At 42.9% G+C, this 17,851-nt stretch overlaps 1 protein-coding gene and 1 long non-coding RNA gene across 2 annotated transcripts in view; both read right to left on the bottom strand.

The window, feature by feature from the left end:
- Nucleotides 1-1,742: 1,742 nt before the first annotated feature.
- Nucleotides 1,743-3,696, bottom strand: LOC122431968. The gene is made up of 2 exons (XR_006266677.1): nt 2,959-3,696; nt 1,743-2,256 (listed from the first exon to the last, which is right to left on the bottom strand). It is a non-coding gene; the product is annotated as an uncharacterized LOC122431968 (long non-coding RNA).
- Nucleotides 3,697-9,496: 5,800 nt separating this feature from the next.
- The window catches only part of AUH (AU RNA binding methylglutaconyl-CoA hydratase), a 192,935-nt gene continuing 184,580 nt past the window's right edge, over nt 9,497-17,851 (bottom strand). The window contains exon 10 of the mRNA XM_043452996.1: nt 9,497-12,225. Within this exon, the coding sequence (XP_043308931.1) occupies nt 12,151-12,225 (75 nt within the window). The 3' untranslated portion in view covers nt 9,497-12,150. The remainder of the gene's footprint in view (nt 12,226-17,851) is intronic.

The following is a 17,851-nucleotide window of genomic DNA, read 5'->3' as shown; positions in this document are numbered from 1 at the left end:
ATTTGTTACAGCCACGGTAGGAAACTAATGTTTAGTTTAGTCTGTGTTAGTCGCTCAGGTGTGTCCGATTCTCTGCAATCCCATGGATGGTAATCTGCCAGGCTCCTCTGTCTATGGAATTCTCCAAGCAAGAATAGTGGAGTAGGTTGCCATTCCCTTCTCCCGGGGATCTTCCTGACCCAGGGATCGAACCTGGGTCTCAAGCATTGCAGGCAAATTCTTTACCATCTGAACCACCAGGGAAGCCCTAGAAAACTAATACAATTGCAGAAAAATTAGGAAAGGTATTATATTGCATGAAAATAGAACCATATTACACTGACTGAATTGTAATTCTTTTCCATGTAACAGCACACAGAAAACATGTTTCTAATTTTCTTTGACAATCATATACACACTTCTACAACTCAGTCTCAGTACATGGAGTCCATGTGCTAGAATGTATTTGTTCCACCCCTATTATCACGGTTGTTTGTTTCAGAGGTTAACAGTCTGTGTACACATCCTTGATTAGTATCTCAGGACAAATCCCTCGAACTTCAACTGCTTTGACAAAGAATAGAACTTTCTTTTTAAATGTGTGGCTTTGGATTTCTGAGATCATTGCTATGACACACCACCCCTCCTCTGGCCCCAGATCCTTGCTGACACAGGGCATTGACCGTATATCTTCTTGATCGTTTCTTCTGAGAGGTCCTCCCTCCGCCTCCTCTCTTTACCGCCAGACACTTTCTCTCAGGGATCACATCGCCGGAGGCTGTGACTGGGTGAGCCAGTTGCCTTGCTCTCTGGACCACAGGAAGCAGCCCAAGGGTAGGACAGACGTTCTTCCAAGGTTTAAAGACCATTCATTTCACTGGTCTGCTCCACTTAATTTTTGAAGTACTGTGTCCTTTCTGTTCCTCTTAAAACTTCATTTTTCTTTCGAGAAAATTTGGGACCTAGACTAGTCACTGGCAACCTTTCAAATTACTTTGAAATGGTCAAAATCCTTTGATGCTTCCGTGTGTTTTTAGCCGGAAGAAAGGCTGTTTAGAATTGTCATGCAGTGTCCAAAACACACGTATATTCACCATGGTCTTAATGTCACTTGCTAGAAGCCAGGAGTGCACAGAGCACCCTTTAGTGTCCATAGGAACCCGGAGCCTCTGGTTGGCAAATGGCCTGATGATCCCTTTGAAAAAGTCTGTGCATAGAGGCGAGGTGTGCAGGCTTCCATCCCAACTCAGCCTGGGAAAATGGCTAGTGGTGAGTCTAGCTTCTCCCACTTAGCACCCACAGGCTAAATTAACTCTTGGCTAATGAGATCGTTCCATCAAAACAGTTCATCAAACAGAAACTGGCTGGGCAGATTCCCAGAGCCTCCAACACTGTCCAAGACTGACCATCACCTGAGCCCTCTCGGATGGCCTGAGGGAGCCAGCCTGGAGGTTCTTAGAGCCCAGCAGTCCTCTGGCATTCACCCAGCCCAGGCTTGCTCTCACCACCCCTTTCCACCACCAAGCATCTCCCTAGTCTAACTTTTTCTCCTCTGATATCCCACCTTCTCCATCCCAGGAAAAACTGCTCGTCATCTCAGCAGGTGTGTGTTTGTGGTTTGTGTGGGAGAGGGGAAGGTGTGGATTGTGTGCCCACGTGACCACGGTGAAGGCTCAGTAGGGGTGTGCGGTCCCGAGAGCCTGCACTTGCTCGGGCCTAGACTGAGTGTGGGGATCACCAGCACAATTCTCCACAGGTAGAAGTGCCGTTTCCAGCTTCATTTTATTTCTCAAATTCAAGCCAGTCCCTCCCAGGATGAACAAGGGCTCCACCTGCCCTCGACTTCTCTAGGTTATACACACCCTGTCAGTATGGGGGAAGCCTCATTTCACAGACAATAATATTGTACAAAGCCCCCACACGTCCGGCGCACACTGCCCACCAGACAAGTCAGCACCAGGTACTTTGTGAAGAAGGTGAGTGCTTGGCCATCTCCTCACAGTCCAGTGCTGGGGCCATCACTACCCAAGTCATGACAGGCATCAGACTGCCACCCTGGACCTCACGGCTACCGCATCTCCAAGCAGAGTGCCTTCACCACACCGAGGGGGCCACTGCTCCCAGCATCAGGCTTCAGGGGGTCTGGTTGACCTTGAGATCCTGCAATCAGCCCCTCCAGGGGCACAGCGCTGGTCCCCATCCTCAGGCCCCGTTTTCCAGATGGGCAACCTGTCTCCAGCTTCGAGTGGGGAGGAGGACTCATCAGCTTGAGAGTCTCTAGAACAACAGATGGTAATTTGTTGACACTGAGAGATTTAAGGGGACTCAATTGCAGTCCTACTGAAAAAGCTTCCTCTAAAATAAGAAAGCACACAGATTCCTCAACGCACAGAAATTGCTGACAGCTTTGTTTTCAACCCAGAAGGAGTAAAAAGAAGCTGACAACTTATTTTTGCAGGTTAGGCTCATTCAAGTCTATTTTTAGATCTTTTTCCTAAGTAAGTGCACCAGAATAGCATTCAGTTTGAAAAATCACCATCTGTTTTGAGCAGTAAGCCCTGTCTGGAGGGTTCTGGGGTAGGCATGCCTGGCTGATCAGAGCCAGTGTCCCTGCAGAATAGAACAAAGGGTATTTTGTGTCCCCAGAGTGGTGTGGAGAGAATGCCCCGTAAGAGTCACTGACATTGTAAATGTCCATCAAACAACCCCTAATCTATCTTATTTATAAATTGAGCACCACCAAAAAATGCCCTCGGCTTTTAAAAAGAAGTTCAAATATTCCCTTGTATTTAAATAGATTTCTTATAAAAAAATCATTCAACCTTATCTTGGTTGTTAAGATAAAAATTAACCTACAGAAAAAGCCAACGCAGGATGCTATAAAAGGCCCCTTCCCCGCCTAGATTTCCGGCTTATGAGAGCCACTCCCTACCACCCTGGCCAAGTTCTTTCCCAAAGCCCCACTCAGGAGTGACTCACGCTTTTCTATGAAAACGCAGTTGGTGCATGAAATAACATCACGACAGTGGGAATCTGACATATGAGTAACAGGCTCTGAGCACCTCCTGGAACTAGCGTCGGCATGTGGCACCCGGGGAGGGCCAGGGGGACGGCGGGCGGTCCCTAGGCCCGCAGGCCTGGCCGGGCCGGCAGGGCTCTGGCTATTTTTAGCCTCCAGTGGACTTAGCTCCCTCCACCCTTTGGAATAACCTAGCTCTAAATGCCATTTTTCTCCTACAAGCCAGAAAAAGCCTGCAAGGAAGGCTGCAGATTTAATTGGTCAGTACAAGCGTGGTAGGTCTGACAACCAAGATGAGAAGCCCAGCCCAGCCCAGCGAGTGCAGAGAAGGGTGGGTTCGGGGACCCCATGGACACCACACAGTGCTTGTTGCTGTTTCAACACAAGGTGGGGTGGAGGGGTGTCTCTCTGCATAGAGACCCCCAAGACCCCAATATCCCCTCATTATTGTTGGCCTCTCTGAACATTTTACACAATAATTATCAACAGGAACTCATGCTTGCTCACACACACTCCCTTTCTCTCCGTCCCTCTCTCTCCTCCTCTCCGTCTCTCTCTCCTCTCTCTCCATATACACAGAGTCCTTCTTGGGGAAATCACTGCTAAAAAATCCTATGTGCAGTAGTTATGTCATAGGATTTTGTAACTCGCAGTGAAGTTCAACGGAAACCCAAGCACAACAAGCCACCTCTTATCTACGCCTTGTTCCAGGAAGCAGCTCTGTCCTTGTTACCACCCTCTCCAGAGCCACCAGCACGTAGGCAGCATCAGTCAGCCCAGAGCTGCTTCCTGCACCTTTGCACCAGCTCTGGGATGACTCCAGAGTCACTGTTTACTCACCCGAGTGGCTTTCAATGAAGCCAGAGTGTGGGAAGTCACGGGGACAGGGAACTCTCCCAAGCTTGGTGGTGGACAAATGCAACCCCTTAGCAATGAAGCTAAAACTACAGGCTCCCCTGCTGAAGTGGAAAGAAAGGGCCATCAGGGTAGGACTGTAGCCTGAATTTCACACAGCTCAAGTCCCATCTCCATTAAGACACTTGCCTGCCACTGCCGTCCCTCAAAGCCAAGTGCACCAGGTTATCGAACAATCTGCTCTTCGAAGAGGAGGGGCTTGGGGCTTCGGAGAACAGTGTATAGGCAGCAGGGTGAAGGCTGGATTCCTGCTTCATCACCTTGTCCCCTTTCTCATGAACATATGTGGCTGCCCTGTAGGCTAACTAGTCTTATATCCCTTCTAAGTGTCTCATCAAACATGCAGGCATTGTGTAAGATGTTCAGGCAAAAGAAAACCAAGCATTCTCTTCTTTAAAGTTTTATTTAGGGAACAGGACATGCTTATTTCTCTCTTTCTATCTCTCTTTTTTTTATTAAAGTATAGTTGATTTAGAGCTTTCCTGGTGGCTCAGTGGTAAAGAACCCGCCTGCCAATGCAGGAGACATAAGAGACGCTGGTTTGGTCCCTGGATCGGGAAGATCCCCTGGAGAAGGAAATGGCAACCCACTCCAGTATTCTTGCGTGAGAAATCCCATGGACAGATAAGCCTGGAGGGCTATGGTCCATGGAGTCGCAGAGTTGGACACAATTTAGCACTGAGCACACATAGTGGATTTACAATGTGTTAGCTTCAGATGTAAAGTGATTCAGTTATATACATATATCTGTTCTTTTTCAAATTCTTTTCCATTATAGGCTATTACAAAACATTGAGTACAGTTCCCAGTGCTATACAGAATATATAGTAGTGTGTATTTGTTAGGATGTTATTTAGAAAAAGTCCACTGGTGGTTGCCTAGTCATCTGGCAGCAGAAACCTGTAGAATTGCTCCAGATGCAATAAAAAACCAGGGCACCTGCTGTTGGTTTCTGAGTGTGGGCATCATCATATTTTGAGGAGCCCTATCTGGAAGTAACTGGACATTTATCAATCTCTCTTAGAAAATGAATAAAGTGACAAATAACAAACATGGATTGAGCGGTGACTTAAGATGAACCAACTTAAGATGAACCAACACTTTATTAAACACAGCAGCTCTTACAACACTGGGGAAGCATGGGCGTACCTGTGCCGAGCTTGCTTACTCAGTTAGTGGCAACATGGATTTATAGACCGTTAACAATAACCTAGTGGTTTCCTGAGTGTTCATAGTGCAAGTGCAGAGGTGAACAAGAAAATGCATTAATAACTGGAGATATAGGCACATGGGTCTGCCCAATGATACTCCACATGTATATCTGTGTCATTAAAACCAAGTGTGGTGGGGGTCTCCTGCATTGTATCCCCAACTCCAAGAATGGAGTCCTAATGAAGGCTGTCGATTACAGCACCTTGCCCTTGTCCCAGTCCTTCCCAAAATATAGAGGTAGGATCACTCTCCACTTTGGTTGAAAGACTGGGAAGACACAACCTGGGGACCACCAGGGGCACGTCCTCTTCCGTGCACAGGGGAGAGGGAGAGACGAGAAAAGATGGAGACCACAAGTCTAGTTGTCCCAGAAGCTGGCTGGTAATTCTCTTTCCCTGCCTAATTTAGTTCAAGTTAGGTTTGTGTTTCTTGCTACCAAAAAAATTCCTGCATGGGCCTTGGTGACTTACCCTGACCATGCCCCCTCCATCACTTGACCCCTTTCCCCTGACAGTGGATTGTGTATCTTACCTACCCGGCTAATTTAGGTCCTCACTGATAGGGTCACACACTGGAGCATGCTAGTAACCCCATCAGCCTCTCCCAAGCCCTCAATATGCTGTTGGTCTAAAGAAAATGCCTTTAAGCTGAGGTCTAGAGAGAGCAGAATTCCCCAAGCACCGGGTTTAGGAGGCAAAGCCCACAGATTCCACCCAATCCAGGTCCCAGACTACTCATTTGACTAGAATCACTTTATCGGTTGTTCGATAATGGACCGCCTCCCCTATATTAAATTTATGAAAAGCCAAATATAGTTTTTAGGGGTCTATTACCCAGTTCATGACAACCTCCAGAACCTTCTAACAACACTCACAAAAGTCAATCAATGAGGGATAAAGACCCCACGAAGAGCTTCTCTCCAATCATCCTTCAGGCGGAAAGCGTATCAGCAAGAACCTGGTGAGGAGATTGCTAAGGGGCTTAATCTACTGTCAGGGAATGGGGTAAAAAATGGACTTCTGAGACCCACTGGCCCTGTCATGCACCTCCCCCCGATACGGATTTTGTGGGGACAGAAAGCTCAGTATGCCTTGTCCCCGTTTATAAACGAGTTCCCTTCCTTGCTGCATACAGCGTGCTAAGGTGACTAACTAGCATGGAGCCACAGGCTACCTGGGTCTGTGGATGTGACCTAGAGGTATGGGGTGAGAGCTGGGTACAGTTGCTGGCAGGACCTGAGGTGGCTCTTGGCAAACACCTGCATTTGTGGACATACAGAAAGGAATGCTTTAACGTAAGTCATAGACATAAAAAGAGAAAATGCCTTTAGGGCAAGTTGTGGATGGACAAGGAAGAAATGCTTTACGGTGATTTGGGGGCATCACGGGGAACGGATGACCAACTGGGTCAAGGTTGGTCCTCGGGGGCTGCTGTGATTTTTCTGGCCAGAATAGCAGCCCTCCCTTCAGTTGGAGAGACCTCCATCCCCCACTTGGGCCTTCCCTGGAGGCTCAGGCAGTAAAGAATCTGCCTGCAATGCAGGAGACCTAGGTTTGATCCCTGGGTTAGAAAGATCCTCTGTAGAAGGAAACGGCAACCCACTCCAGTATTCTTGCCTGGAGAATTCCACGGACAGAGGAGCCTGGCGGGCTACAGTCGATGGGGTCGCAGAGTCTGACATGGCTGAGTGACTGACACTTTCACTTTCTTTCACATCCCCCACTTATAATTTCCACTGTTGTGGCCACAAAGAGGACATGTGATCTACAAGGCCCACCAGAGCTCACTCCCGGGAGATTCTGAGTTAGACCTGAGTAAAGAGAGTCCCCCTCCTTCCCTGGTGGCAAGGCAGGCAGCGTGGAGCTGAGGCCAGCCAGAGGATGAAGCCATATGCCAGAGGACACATGACAAGAAATGAAGAGTGCCCCTGAAGCCCTGCGACCCTGGTTCCCCTGTCCTGTCAGAGTTCCATGCTGAGAAACACGAAACTCCTTTGTGCCTAAGCCACTTTAGTTGATTTCCTGACATTCACATCAAAGAGTCCTTATACCCAAGCATGTCACACTGTACTCAATGAAGACTTAAAAATCTTTAACAAGATGCAAAACTTTAATTTACTATTTAACCATATGAAATCAATAATAAGCATCATATTAAGTATCTATCATGTTTGGGGATACGAGAGGCATAGCTTTGTGGCCCCAAAATGTTGAATAATAGCAACTGTATATTCACACTACTATATATAAAATGATCAACAGAACCTACTGTATAGCACAGGAGAAGCTGCTCAATACTCTGTACTCTGTAATAACCTAAATGGGAAAAGAACTTGAAAAATAATAGACACAAGAATATGTGTTACTGAATCACTTTGCTGTACACCTAAAACTAACACAACATTGTTAATCAACTACACTCTAATATAAAAAATAAAGAAAAAAAAGTAACCGTATATTCAGTATTGAGCTCATAAGATGGAGCATTGCAAAATAGATAGCAAATTAGAATACAAAAGGCAAAATTAAAGTAGAAGCGTGTTCATGCATGAACCAAGCTCATGAAACCCCCACTCTGGACAAAATTCCCAAATAGGTTTCTCTGTTTCACTCAGTAGCTTTAAAGCAGTTGTTAATCACAGATCCATTAAGAAGCCAAAACACATTCGGTTATTTCTGAAGCGTGTGATTTTGGAACTCTGTTTGAATCTTCCATAGTGGTGTGATGAGAATTATGTCACAAAGTTAATCATTCCCAGTATGCTTGAATTCAGGGTAATGAAAAGCTTGTGCAAGTAGCCATGAATCAGTGAACGTCACATTGCATAATGGGTTTCGAAGCACGTGTCGGGGATCCAAGCCCACGTCTGCACAATGCAGGCCAGAGTTTGTGCCTCCTATTGACCTTTCCTGAAGCAGAACTGGAACCATGTGATGCATCCTTCCTGCCAACAGTCAACTTATTGCCAATAATTAAGTTGGATGATATGGTGAAATAGACATTTTGGTTCCTTTGGAGTTCTAAAAAGAAGATTCTTTGAAGTCTGTGGTTTCTGGCACAGAGCTGTGGCTGGCTGGGATGTATTACACTTGGTCATTACAAAAACTATCCATTAAAATGAAAATCAAATATTTTGCTCAAATAGTTCCTGGCATTTGTGTTGGAAACAATAGACATAGCCCCACTGTAAGATTATTTTATACGTAAGAAAAGTAAAAGCTCAAAGATGCCAGGAGCAAAGACATACATGTAATACATCAAATCTCAATCCATCATGTTTGATGTTCTTGAGCAATACTGTTAGCGAGAAACTATTACTTAATCTTGCCAGTATTATCCAAAGAGAACACTTGCGAAATAAGACAAACATGCTGTAATTACTACATGAATAAAGAGTCTGTGTAGCATAAACTGTTTCTGTAACATCAACACAGGCTCTAGTGTAGCACACCAGTAATTAGCCAAGTTAACAATGGCCAATATGTTTGAGGAGCTATGAGAATTAACAGTGCCAGTGGAGGTGTGAGGACTCTGAAAAACTACGTGTTGTTCTCAACGACACCGTAACTGAAAAATTCTTCTGAAGCTTAACCCAGGGACAACTATACATTCTAGGTACCAACTGGAATATAGCTAGTTTCCCAGCAGATATTAGAAATAATCAAATCAGTAAGTGTTATTTTCATTATACTTTTTCTTGTAAGAAAGAACTCTTGGATTCCATCATTAACAAACTCTTACTGTATTTGAAATCTTGCCCAAGATCTAACAAGTTCAAATTAATAAGCTGCTTTGTCATTATAGCCTTCATGTTCAACAATGGAACATGCATTTAACCACACAGAAGAAAAGTTTATATTTCTCCTAAAACATAAAACACTTATAAATGCTAGAATTGCAGTAATTAACTCTTGACTTTTATTATTTGAACTCTGCATTTATGGATTGACTTGCTTTAATCTTCAGCTATCAGTTTAGCCACTGGTGGTTGAATGAATACAAATTCTCAGCAGACCAATCCAACTCATGACAAGGAGGGGGCAGCCTCAGTTGGAGCAGAAAATATCTGTTTCCTGAGTCCACCTTCAGAGCATACAATTAAAAGACAACACAGCAATAAACCCTATCCTTTACTGACTGCAGATAAACTTTACATTTTGGCTGCAAATATTTGGGGCTGAAATAATAACAATAGTAAATATTATATTGGTGAAAATTATTAACATATTATTAATATTAATAGTTAATGATTAATATATTATTATTGTTATTCAACAGACATCAGTTTATTCAATAGACATAAATTCTGATGTACCAGAGGTCAGACAGCTACTCTGGATACTTTATTTATCAATAATATCGCTTGATACACACAGTTGCATTAGAATCAGCTGGATGAGTCACATCAGTGGGAATGGTACAGTGAGAATCTCCAAAAGCTTCTCCTCTATGGAAGCAATAATTGTTAAAATCAAAGTTTACAGAACTTTGGAATTCAACCAAAGACTTGCAACAATCCAAAGAACATTTGATCATGAAAGATGACTGAATCTCAATGAGAACATTAAGCTCTGTGACTTTTTAAAGATTTATTTATTTATCTTATTTTTTGGCTGTGGTGGGTCTTCATTGATGCACATGGGCTTTCTCTAGCTGTGGTGACTGTCGTATATCCAGCCTCCTTTCTAAACCCCTTGTACATCTTGAAAGTCAACAGCTTCAAAATCAGTATAGCCGTGACCTGACTACCACCATGTAAATAGCCTTCCCACAGCCCTCCTCCTAGAAATTTGTATTATCTGACCTGTCCGGCAGCTCCTTGGAAAATCAATTAGTGGTAAAACCCCACTCGTATCAAAAGGCTTGCCTTTATCTGAGCTGACTCAGAGCTCCCTCACTGTGAGCAGATTTTTCAACGGGAGTACTTGTGGAAAACAACCAGTGACCAGTTTAGCATCCAAATTGTCTGAGGCAGTGATTACAGTTGACACAAACAAGAAAGTGACCAAAACACTGAAAATGAGAAAAGGGGGACTGCGATGCCCGCAAGGGGCTCTGTGAAGCTCTGACACACTCCTAGTAACGCAGAATGCAGTGTGCACACGCAGGGCTGTATGTACAACCAGGAATGACTTGAGGAGGCCCTCTTACCTCTGGTTGACCTTGAGGCTCTGTACAAACAGGAAGTGAAGACTAAACCAAAGTTGCCCATTGCCTGACCAAGCATTCATGACATGCACCAACACGCTAGTATTCTTGCCTGGGAAATCCCTGGACAGAGGAGCCTGGTGCGGTACAGTTCATGGGGTCACAAAAGAGTCGGACATGACTTAGCAACTAAACAAGAAGAGGATAATTCAAATCCACGCAAAAAATTAGGTGTACTGATAAAACTAATTATTATACACATATTAAAAACAGTAGAAATTATTTTTCAGTTTGTGACTTTATCCCTCCCACCAGAATTCAAAGACAACTGCATAAATTAATCTTTATAAAGCTATTCGTACAGATTTATAATGCATAAAGGTTTAATTTATATGGTTATAGTAGTACAGAGGAAGGGAAGGGTACAAAGCTACATTAGAGCAGATGTTTTATGTACTATTGGAATTAAGTTGGTATTAATCCAAGATAGATTTATAAGTTAATATTGCAATTTCCCAAAAAACTATTATGAAAACAAGTCCAAAGTTGCAAACAGTATGTGAAATGACCAGGGAGTTAAAATGGTACACTAGCAAGTGTCTGTTGAACACAAAGAAAGCAGTAATGCGATAAGAGAGGAACAAAAAGATGTGACATGTAGTAAACAAATAGCAAAATGGCAGATGTAGATATCACCTTATCAATAATTACATGAATTGTAAATGGTTAAACCCTCCATCAAAAGGAAGAAGAAGCAGAATGAATTAAAATAACATAATCCAACTCTGCGCTGTCTACATGAGGCAGGCTTTAGATTCAAAGACATAAGGAGGTTGAAAGCAAAAGGATTGGAAAACTATACCATGTAAAGAGCAATCAAAAGAAAGCTGGCGTATCTACACTAACATTAGATAAAACAAACTTTAAGATAAAAACTCTATGAGATAGTGAAGGACAGGGAAGCCTGGTATGCTGCATCCATGGGGTTGCAGAGAGTTGGACATGACTGAGCGACTGAACAAAGATAAAAACAGTTGGTACAGATAAAATAAAGAAGAATATTTTATAATAATAAAATTGTTAATCCACCAAGAAGACATAATAATTATAAATATATATGCATAGCAGCAAAGTTGAAAGTGAATGAAGAAAAACTGACAGAACTAAAGGGAGAAATACACAATTCAACAATAATAATTGCAGACATCAATACCTCCCTTTCTATGATGGACAGACCAACTAGACAGATGATCAAGTAGAAAATAAAAGAACAAAGCAAGACTACAAACTAATGAGATTTAATAAAACACTTCTTCCACCAACAGCACAAACACATTCTTCTCATATACACATGAAATCTTTTCCAGGATAGATTATATGTTAGGCCATAAAACAAGTCTCATTAAAATGCCAAGAACTGAAGTTATACAATGATGTGACTGAAGTGCGTTCACCAAACAATATGGAATTAAATTTAAAATCAATATTATAAGGAATCTGGGATATTCACAAGGCTGTAAAAATTTAGGAACACAATCCTAAAAACCCCAAAGGGTCAAAAGACAAATAACACAAGGCAAATTATAAAATACATTGAGATGAATGAAAACAAAATTGCATGTCAGTGTCCCAATACCGTCTTCAGATTCAGCAACTCACTAGGAGGAGTCACAGGAGTCAGCAAATATTAACAGCTATGGCATGCTACATAATCAAAAGGATACAAGCAAAAGCAGCAAATGAAACAAGGTAGGGGCAGAGATCAGGGGAGACGGTCACATGCTTCTGAGGGTGTTCTCCAAGCAGAGTCACACAGGGTAAGTTTAACTCCTCTAGTAATAAATTACAACAATATGTGAAGTGTGTCCAACATCTCATTAGAGACTCAGAGACCAGGGTTTTTGCTGGGGAGTAATCATGTAGGCATACCCCAACTGGCAAATATCCAAACTCTGTAATCAAAAAAGGAAATCAGGTGTTTAGCATAAACCATATTGTTTGTACAAACAGTTTAGATATAACTTATCAGTTCTGCAAACGGTGGGAATTGTACATCATCTAAGTTCCCCAAGGCAGGCCAAGGATCAACCTTGAATCAGTCCTTCCAAGGACAGCAGTTCAGACCTATTATACTAACTTCTCCAGAAACATATCCAAATTTATGGGATATAACCAAAGCATTCTTAGAGATACATGCATAGTTGTAAATGCCTAAGTTAAAAAGATCTCAAATCAAATAACCTAACATTCTATCATAAGGAATTAGAAAAATATGAGCAAACTAGACCCAAACCAAGTAGAAGAAAGGATATAACAAATATTAGGGTCAAAATAAAAGAAATAGAGAACAAGAAAACAGTGAAGAAAAATCAACAAAATAAAAATTTGCCTCTTTAAAAAGCAACAAAATTGACAAACCTAGACAGACTGACCATGAAAAAAAAAAGAGAGAAGACTAAAATCAGTAATGAAAAAGAGGACTATAAAGGAATACTATAAACTGTGTGTAAACAAATGAGATAACCTAAGTGAAACAGAAAAAATCCAAAAAGACACAAACTATTGAAATGACAACATATTTCCCAACAAATACTTGTACACCCGTGCTCACAGCAGCATTATTTATAACAACCAAAAAGTGGAAACGACTATAAAAAATTCATCAGCTGGTGAATGGATAAACAAAATGTGGTATATACATACAGTAGAATATTTCCAGCCATAAAAAGAAGTTAAGTACTGATACATGTTACACCAGGGATACGTCTTGAAAACATTATGTTGAGTGGAAAAAAATCAGACATAAAAGACTATATATTGTATAATTCTATTTATATGAAGTATTTAAAGTAGGCAAATCCAGAGACAGAAAGTAGATTAGTGATTACTAGGGGCTGGGGGTAGGGGCAATCAAGACTGACTGGTAATGGGTACAGGGCTTCTTTTCAGGGTGATGAAAATATCTAGAATTAGACAGTGGTCATGGTTGTACAACTGTGAACATACTAAAATCACACACTTGTACACTTGAATAGGTGACCTTTATGGTATGTGAATTTACAGTTCAAAGGAAAGTTTACCAAGGTGGCTTTTATCTCAATATCAATTTTAGGGCTCCAAACAGAGAATCAATTCAGAAGTTATGGAGCAGAGTCCCCAAAACACATCTTGGTGATGCCTTTTCCAGGTTCCAGCAGCTTTGGAACTATCTGTCCTCAGGTTGGATGAATCGACGAGAGGAAGTCTTTTTTTTTCCCTCATAGATGTGGCCTCCATTCCGAATCTGCTGAAGACCTCAGCCAGGTAAGCCTGGTCCACACCAGGACTTGGCTGTCTCCTTTCCCTGGTCCCTTTAACCACAATACTCCTCACATTCACTTTCCAAGACTAGCTTATACCTGCGGGAACTTAAAAATGCCAGGTCTGTCTAGTTTTTCAGGAAATTTGACATATATTTTCAGATCTACACAAGCGAACATTTTTTAATACCCATAGCAAATGAGAGATCACACACTCTACCTGAACTCACCACCATCGTGGATGGGCTGGGATACACACCCTGTTAGTCTTTTTAGAAGAGTGGCTGGACAATCACAAGTCACATACACATTCCCACAAAGACCATAGCAAAAAAAATACCTTTTCATATTAGATGAACACCTTTCGTCGTGTCTTGTAAGCATCTGAGTCACTGATAGGTAATATGTATAATATGCATAATTATACCAATCAAACCATTCCAATAATTACATTTCTTTCCACCAAGTCAGATGTGGGATGTCATTTCCTGTCTTTTATGGCACAAAATACATTTCTTGTATTTTTAAAACGCTCAAAATAAGGCCAACTCATGAGCAAGTTCTAGGCTTCATAAAAAGTTTGTTTCAGAATAGTGTTAACAGACAACTCAAAAGAAATGTTACTCAATGTAGGAGAGGCGGTGAGGAGTTTGAACTTTTCTCAGTTGCCAAACTGCTCTTCACTTTCTGTAAACTGCACAAAGGATTCATTCAGAAAGGTTTAGAGGCTGAAAGTGAAAGTGACTCAGACTACTTTCAGAAAGGTCAAGAAGTGCATTTGCCCATCCCAGTGCCTCTGAAACCTAGGCCTGTGAACAAAACGACTAAACGCACACAGTTCCTTCGTGAGCTCTCACTTGATGCCACAGTGATTTTTACTATTTCTCTTAGAATCCAGGCGCTGCTCTGTGAAATGGGTTCATAAGAGACTGCGTTTGCAGAACATTTGACAACCAGTCTTTGAAAAGGCATTAGGACTGAACCTTGGCAGTGGGATGTGGGGGGTAGACAGGGCAGGCACCCCGCCTTGTTCCCACGGCTCAGTGGCCGTAGGGACCAAACCTCCTAGTATCTCCTCTGTGACAGGAAGGCCACCAGGCAGCCATGTGAAAGCCAACAGGATGAGAGAAAATGGACAATCCGCCCGTCCCGGCCCTCAAAACTGGTACTATAAACATGGCATTCAGGCCTAAGGATGAAAGTGAAATTGGCAGTGGCTCAGTCGTGACTGACATTTTGCAACCCCATGGACTGTAGCCCGCCAGGCTCCGCTGTCCATGGAATTCTCGAGGCAAGAGTACTGGAATGGGGAGCTATTCTCTTCTCCAGGGGATCTTCCCAACCCAGGGATCAAACCTGGGTCTCCTGCATTGCAGGCAGATTCTTTACTGTTTGGGCCACCAGGGAAGCCTAAGGATACTTTTTCTCAAAATATTAAAAGAACTACTGCTAAGTTATGGATTATCCCAAAGGCCAAAGTAGTTATTAAACACAGACCCACTTAGGCAGGTCACTGCTTTCGGTGCTTCTTTATGACCCAACTCGCTAGTGAGCTGCCTTTGCAGCCACGTATTTCCCATCTCTTCAGCCTGTGTTGAGATTGAAGGGGAGCCATTGGATGACTTCTGGGACAGAGCTGAGTTGGAGCAACTGTCCTCTGCCCCAACCCCTTGCCCACTTTCTTCTTCAACCTCAGTGGCCTGGGAGCAGATCTACACAAGCGAACATTTTTTAATACCCATAGCAAATGAGAGATCACACACTCTACCTGAACTCAGGAGTACCTGAGTTCTCTGTGTGTGGATAAACATAGAACAGAGCAGAAGAGGAGTGTTGGGGGTGGGGACCTGTGTGGCTTCCTCTGGCCCCTGGCAGCCTCGAAGGTTCCAGTTTCACACTGTAGTTCTAAAAAAAAAAAAATAGTCACCAGGTTTCCCCAACCTCTTGTTTCCTGGGTGAATGTCCAGGTTCCTGAACATGACCCTGAACTGGGCGTGGTTGTGAGACCCGCCTACCTATTCCAACAGGTCTCTTTTGAAACACACAAAAAAAGTCAAACATCACCACCACTTCTGTAGATGACCTTACTGATTCCACAGCCCTTTTGCATGGACATGCCCAATCTGTCTTTGCAGGGATCACGAATGACTATTGGATTCCTTTATAGGTGAAGAAACAGGCTCAGAGGGAGGAGATGCTTTTACCAAATGGCCTCATCACTGGTTTCAGAAGAGTTGAAACTTGGGTGAAAAACGCCTGTGTGCTTTCCATAAAAGCACAAAGTGAATCTACAAACACCTGAAACTGTGACATTGAGAAGCGAATACAAGACTCGTGGTGGGCCTGACCAGCGCAGAATAGAGCAAGAGACGCATCATTCTTCCCCAGCAGCAGCATGGGGTGCTCTCGACCCACACGCGCTTCTTTCTGATGGGTATTCTTACCAAACATGAGTGCTCAGACTCACTGTCCACAGCTGCCAAGACTGGCTCCATATCCTCCAGGTGTCATGATGAGCGTCGGGGGCTCTGAATTCAGAATGCCCACCACAGACATAGCTCTGGCTTCAGTTTCTTAAACGATAAAATGACAAACCCATTTCCTAAGGTGTTTAAGTATTGGATGTGACCAGGTAGGCAAAGGGCTTCATTTAGAGACGCTGAGCAGGCAACCCTGTAACCATCACACTGTCTGCCCCTGTCTTCTGATCCCTCAATACGCACACTTAGTGTCTCGCCAAGTCACAAGAAAACTAGAACCACTTTGGGCAAAGGTTGACACACATCTATTGGTAGTCTTTGGTTGTGCTGTTCAGATGTTTTCAGGCTTAACAGAAATGACAAGTCAACAGTATCAGGTTCGGTCCCGGACTCCAGCACCCGTTTCCTGCTCTGGATCCCAGGAATAACCAGCACCTCTCCTTTCCTGGATGCTCTGAAGAGTAAACAACTGCACATGGACACACCTGGAGGTATTTAGGCTTCCTAAGTTGTAGTCATCATCATCATAACAATACCCAGCTCTAATTCTCTTGTCGCCGGTACATTAATATCTTCAATGATATTGTCAAACTGTTCCCTTGAATCCAAACATGTAATACTGTGTATTCTATACTTCAAAATGGGATTGACACCCTGGTGGCTATGAGCTCACTTTGCTGGTCCCAGGGAACTGCCAGCTCACTGTAGAAGGGTCACCTTCCAACTTTGAAGCTGGTGCTCCATGGATGAATGTTACAAAGGCTGGCCCTGACCACATGAGAGGTGTGTGTCTTCGTGGGTCCTTGGGGTCTTTAATTCTCCCCTTCAGGTACCCAGCTCTCTCGTATTACCCTGGGGTTTGGTTTGAAAAACAAACATTGTGCACCAAACTGTTTGATGATTAGGAGCCAGCCCTCTGAGGGGTAGCTGAGTTTTGGGATGTTCCCCAAAAGACATCTGAAACAGCGAGTTTTCAGGGCTTGAGATCCACAAATATTTTGAGCAGTGTTTCAGCCTCCTACCTGCCAAAATATCCCCAACCACATTTCACAATCTATAACCTGTTTCCTCAACACAGAAGAACAGCTCTTCATTTTATCAAAATATTATCAAGTAACTTTGAAATGCTGTTATTTTTTGTGTGTGTGTGATGCATGTACAAGTCCTGTTTAAATATGAGAAAATTTCTATTGTCTTCTGATAAAATCCGATAAATGTCAACACACACATTAGTTGATATTTAACTAGGTGAGTAGACAAACAATAACAGAAGGATTAAACATTTAAAATGTTTGCCTACCTGTCAGGATTTTTGGACCCCGAATAAAAACAAATGTAGGGTCTCCCTTAACTAGAAGATGGAGTTGAGATCAAGTGAGGAAATGGGCCAGTGGGTAGCCAGCTATGAGTCCATTTGAAAAACAAGCATTTTCTGTAATTATGCTATCCACAAAATGACACCCAATTACTCTAGCCCGTATCCAGAGCACTATTCTATGTACTGTCAGAAAAGTTAACACTGTATGACAAGCCAATTTTTTTGACAGCCAGAAGGGGAAAAAAGGCACTGGAAAGCCAGGTGTTTTTTATTGAAAACAACACAAACTTGAAATGACCCTTTAAATCACAGAAAATGAGTCACAGGAAATCCGAGTCCTCTCTCAGCCGTGATTATAAGTCCTCTCTTGACTCAGAACCTCTGTAACTTGGATACCTCTTTTCCTTCCAGAGATAAGTTATAAATTAACCAGCACTACGTTACCTCAAAACTAGTAGGTCTCCTGCTCTGAGATAACACG

This window comes from Cervus canadensis, chromosome 30 (genome assembly GCF_019320065.1).
Source record: "Cervus canadensis isolate Bull #8, Minnesota chromosome 30, ASM1932006v1, whole genome shotgun sequence".
Lineage (NCBI taxonomy): Eukaryota > Metazoa > Chordata > Mammalia > Artiodactyla > Cervidae > Cervus > Cervus canadensis.
This window is presented reverse-complemented; position numbering and strand designations above follow the sequence as displayed.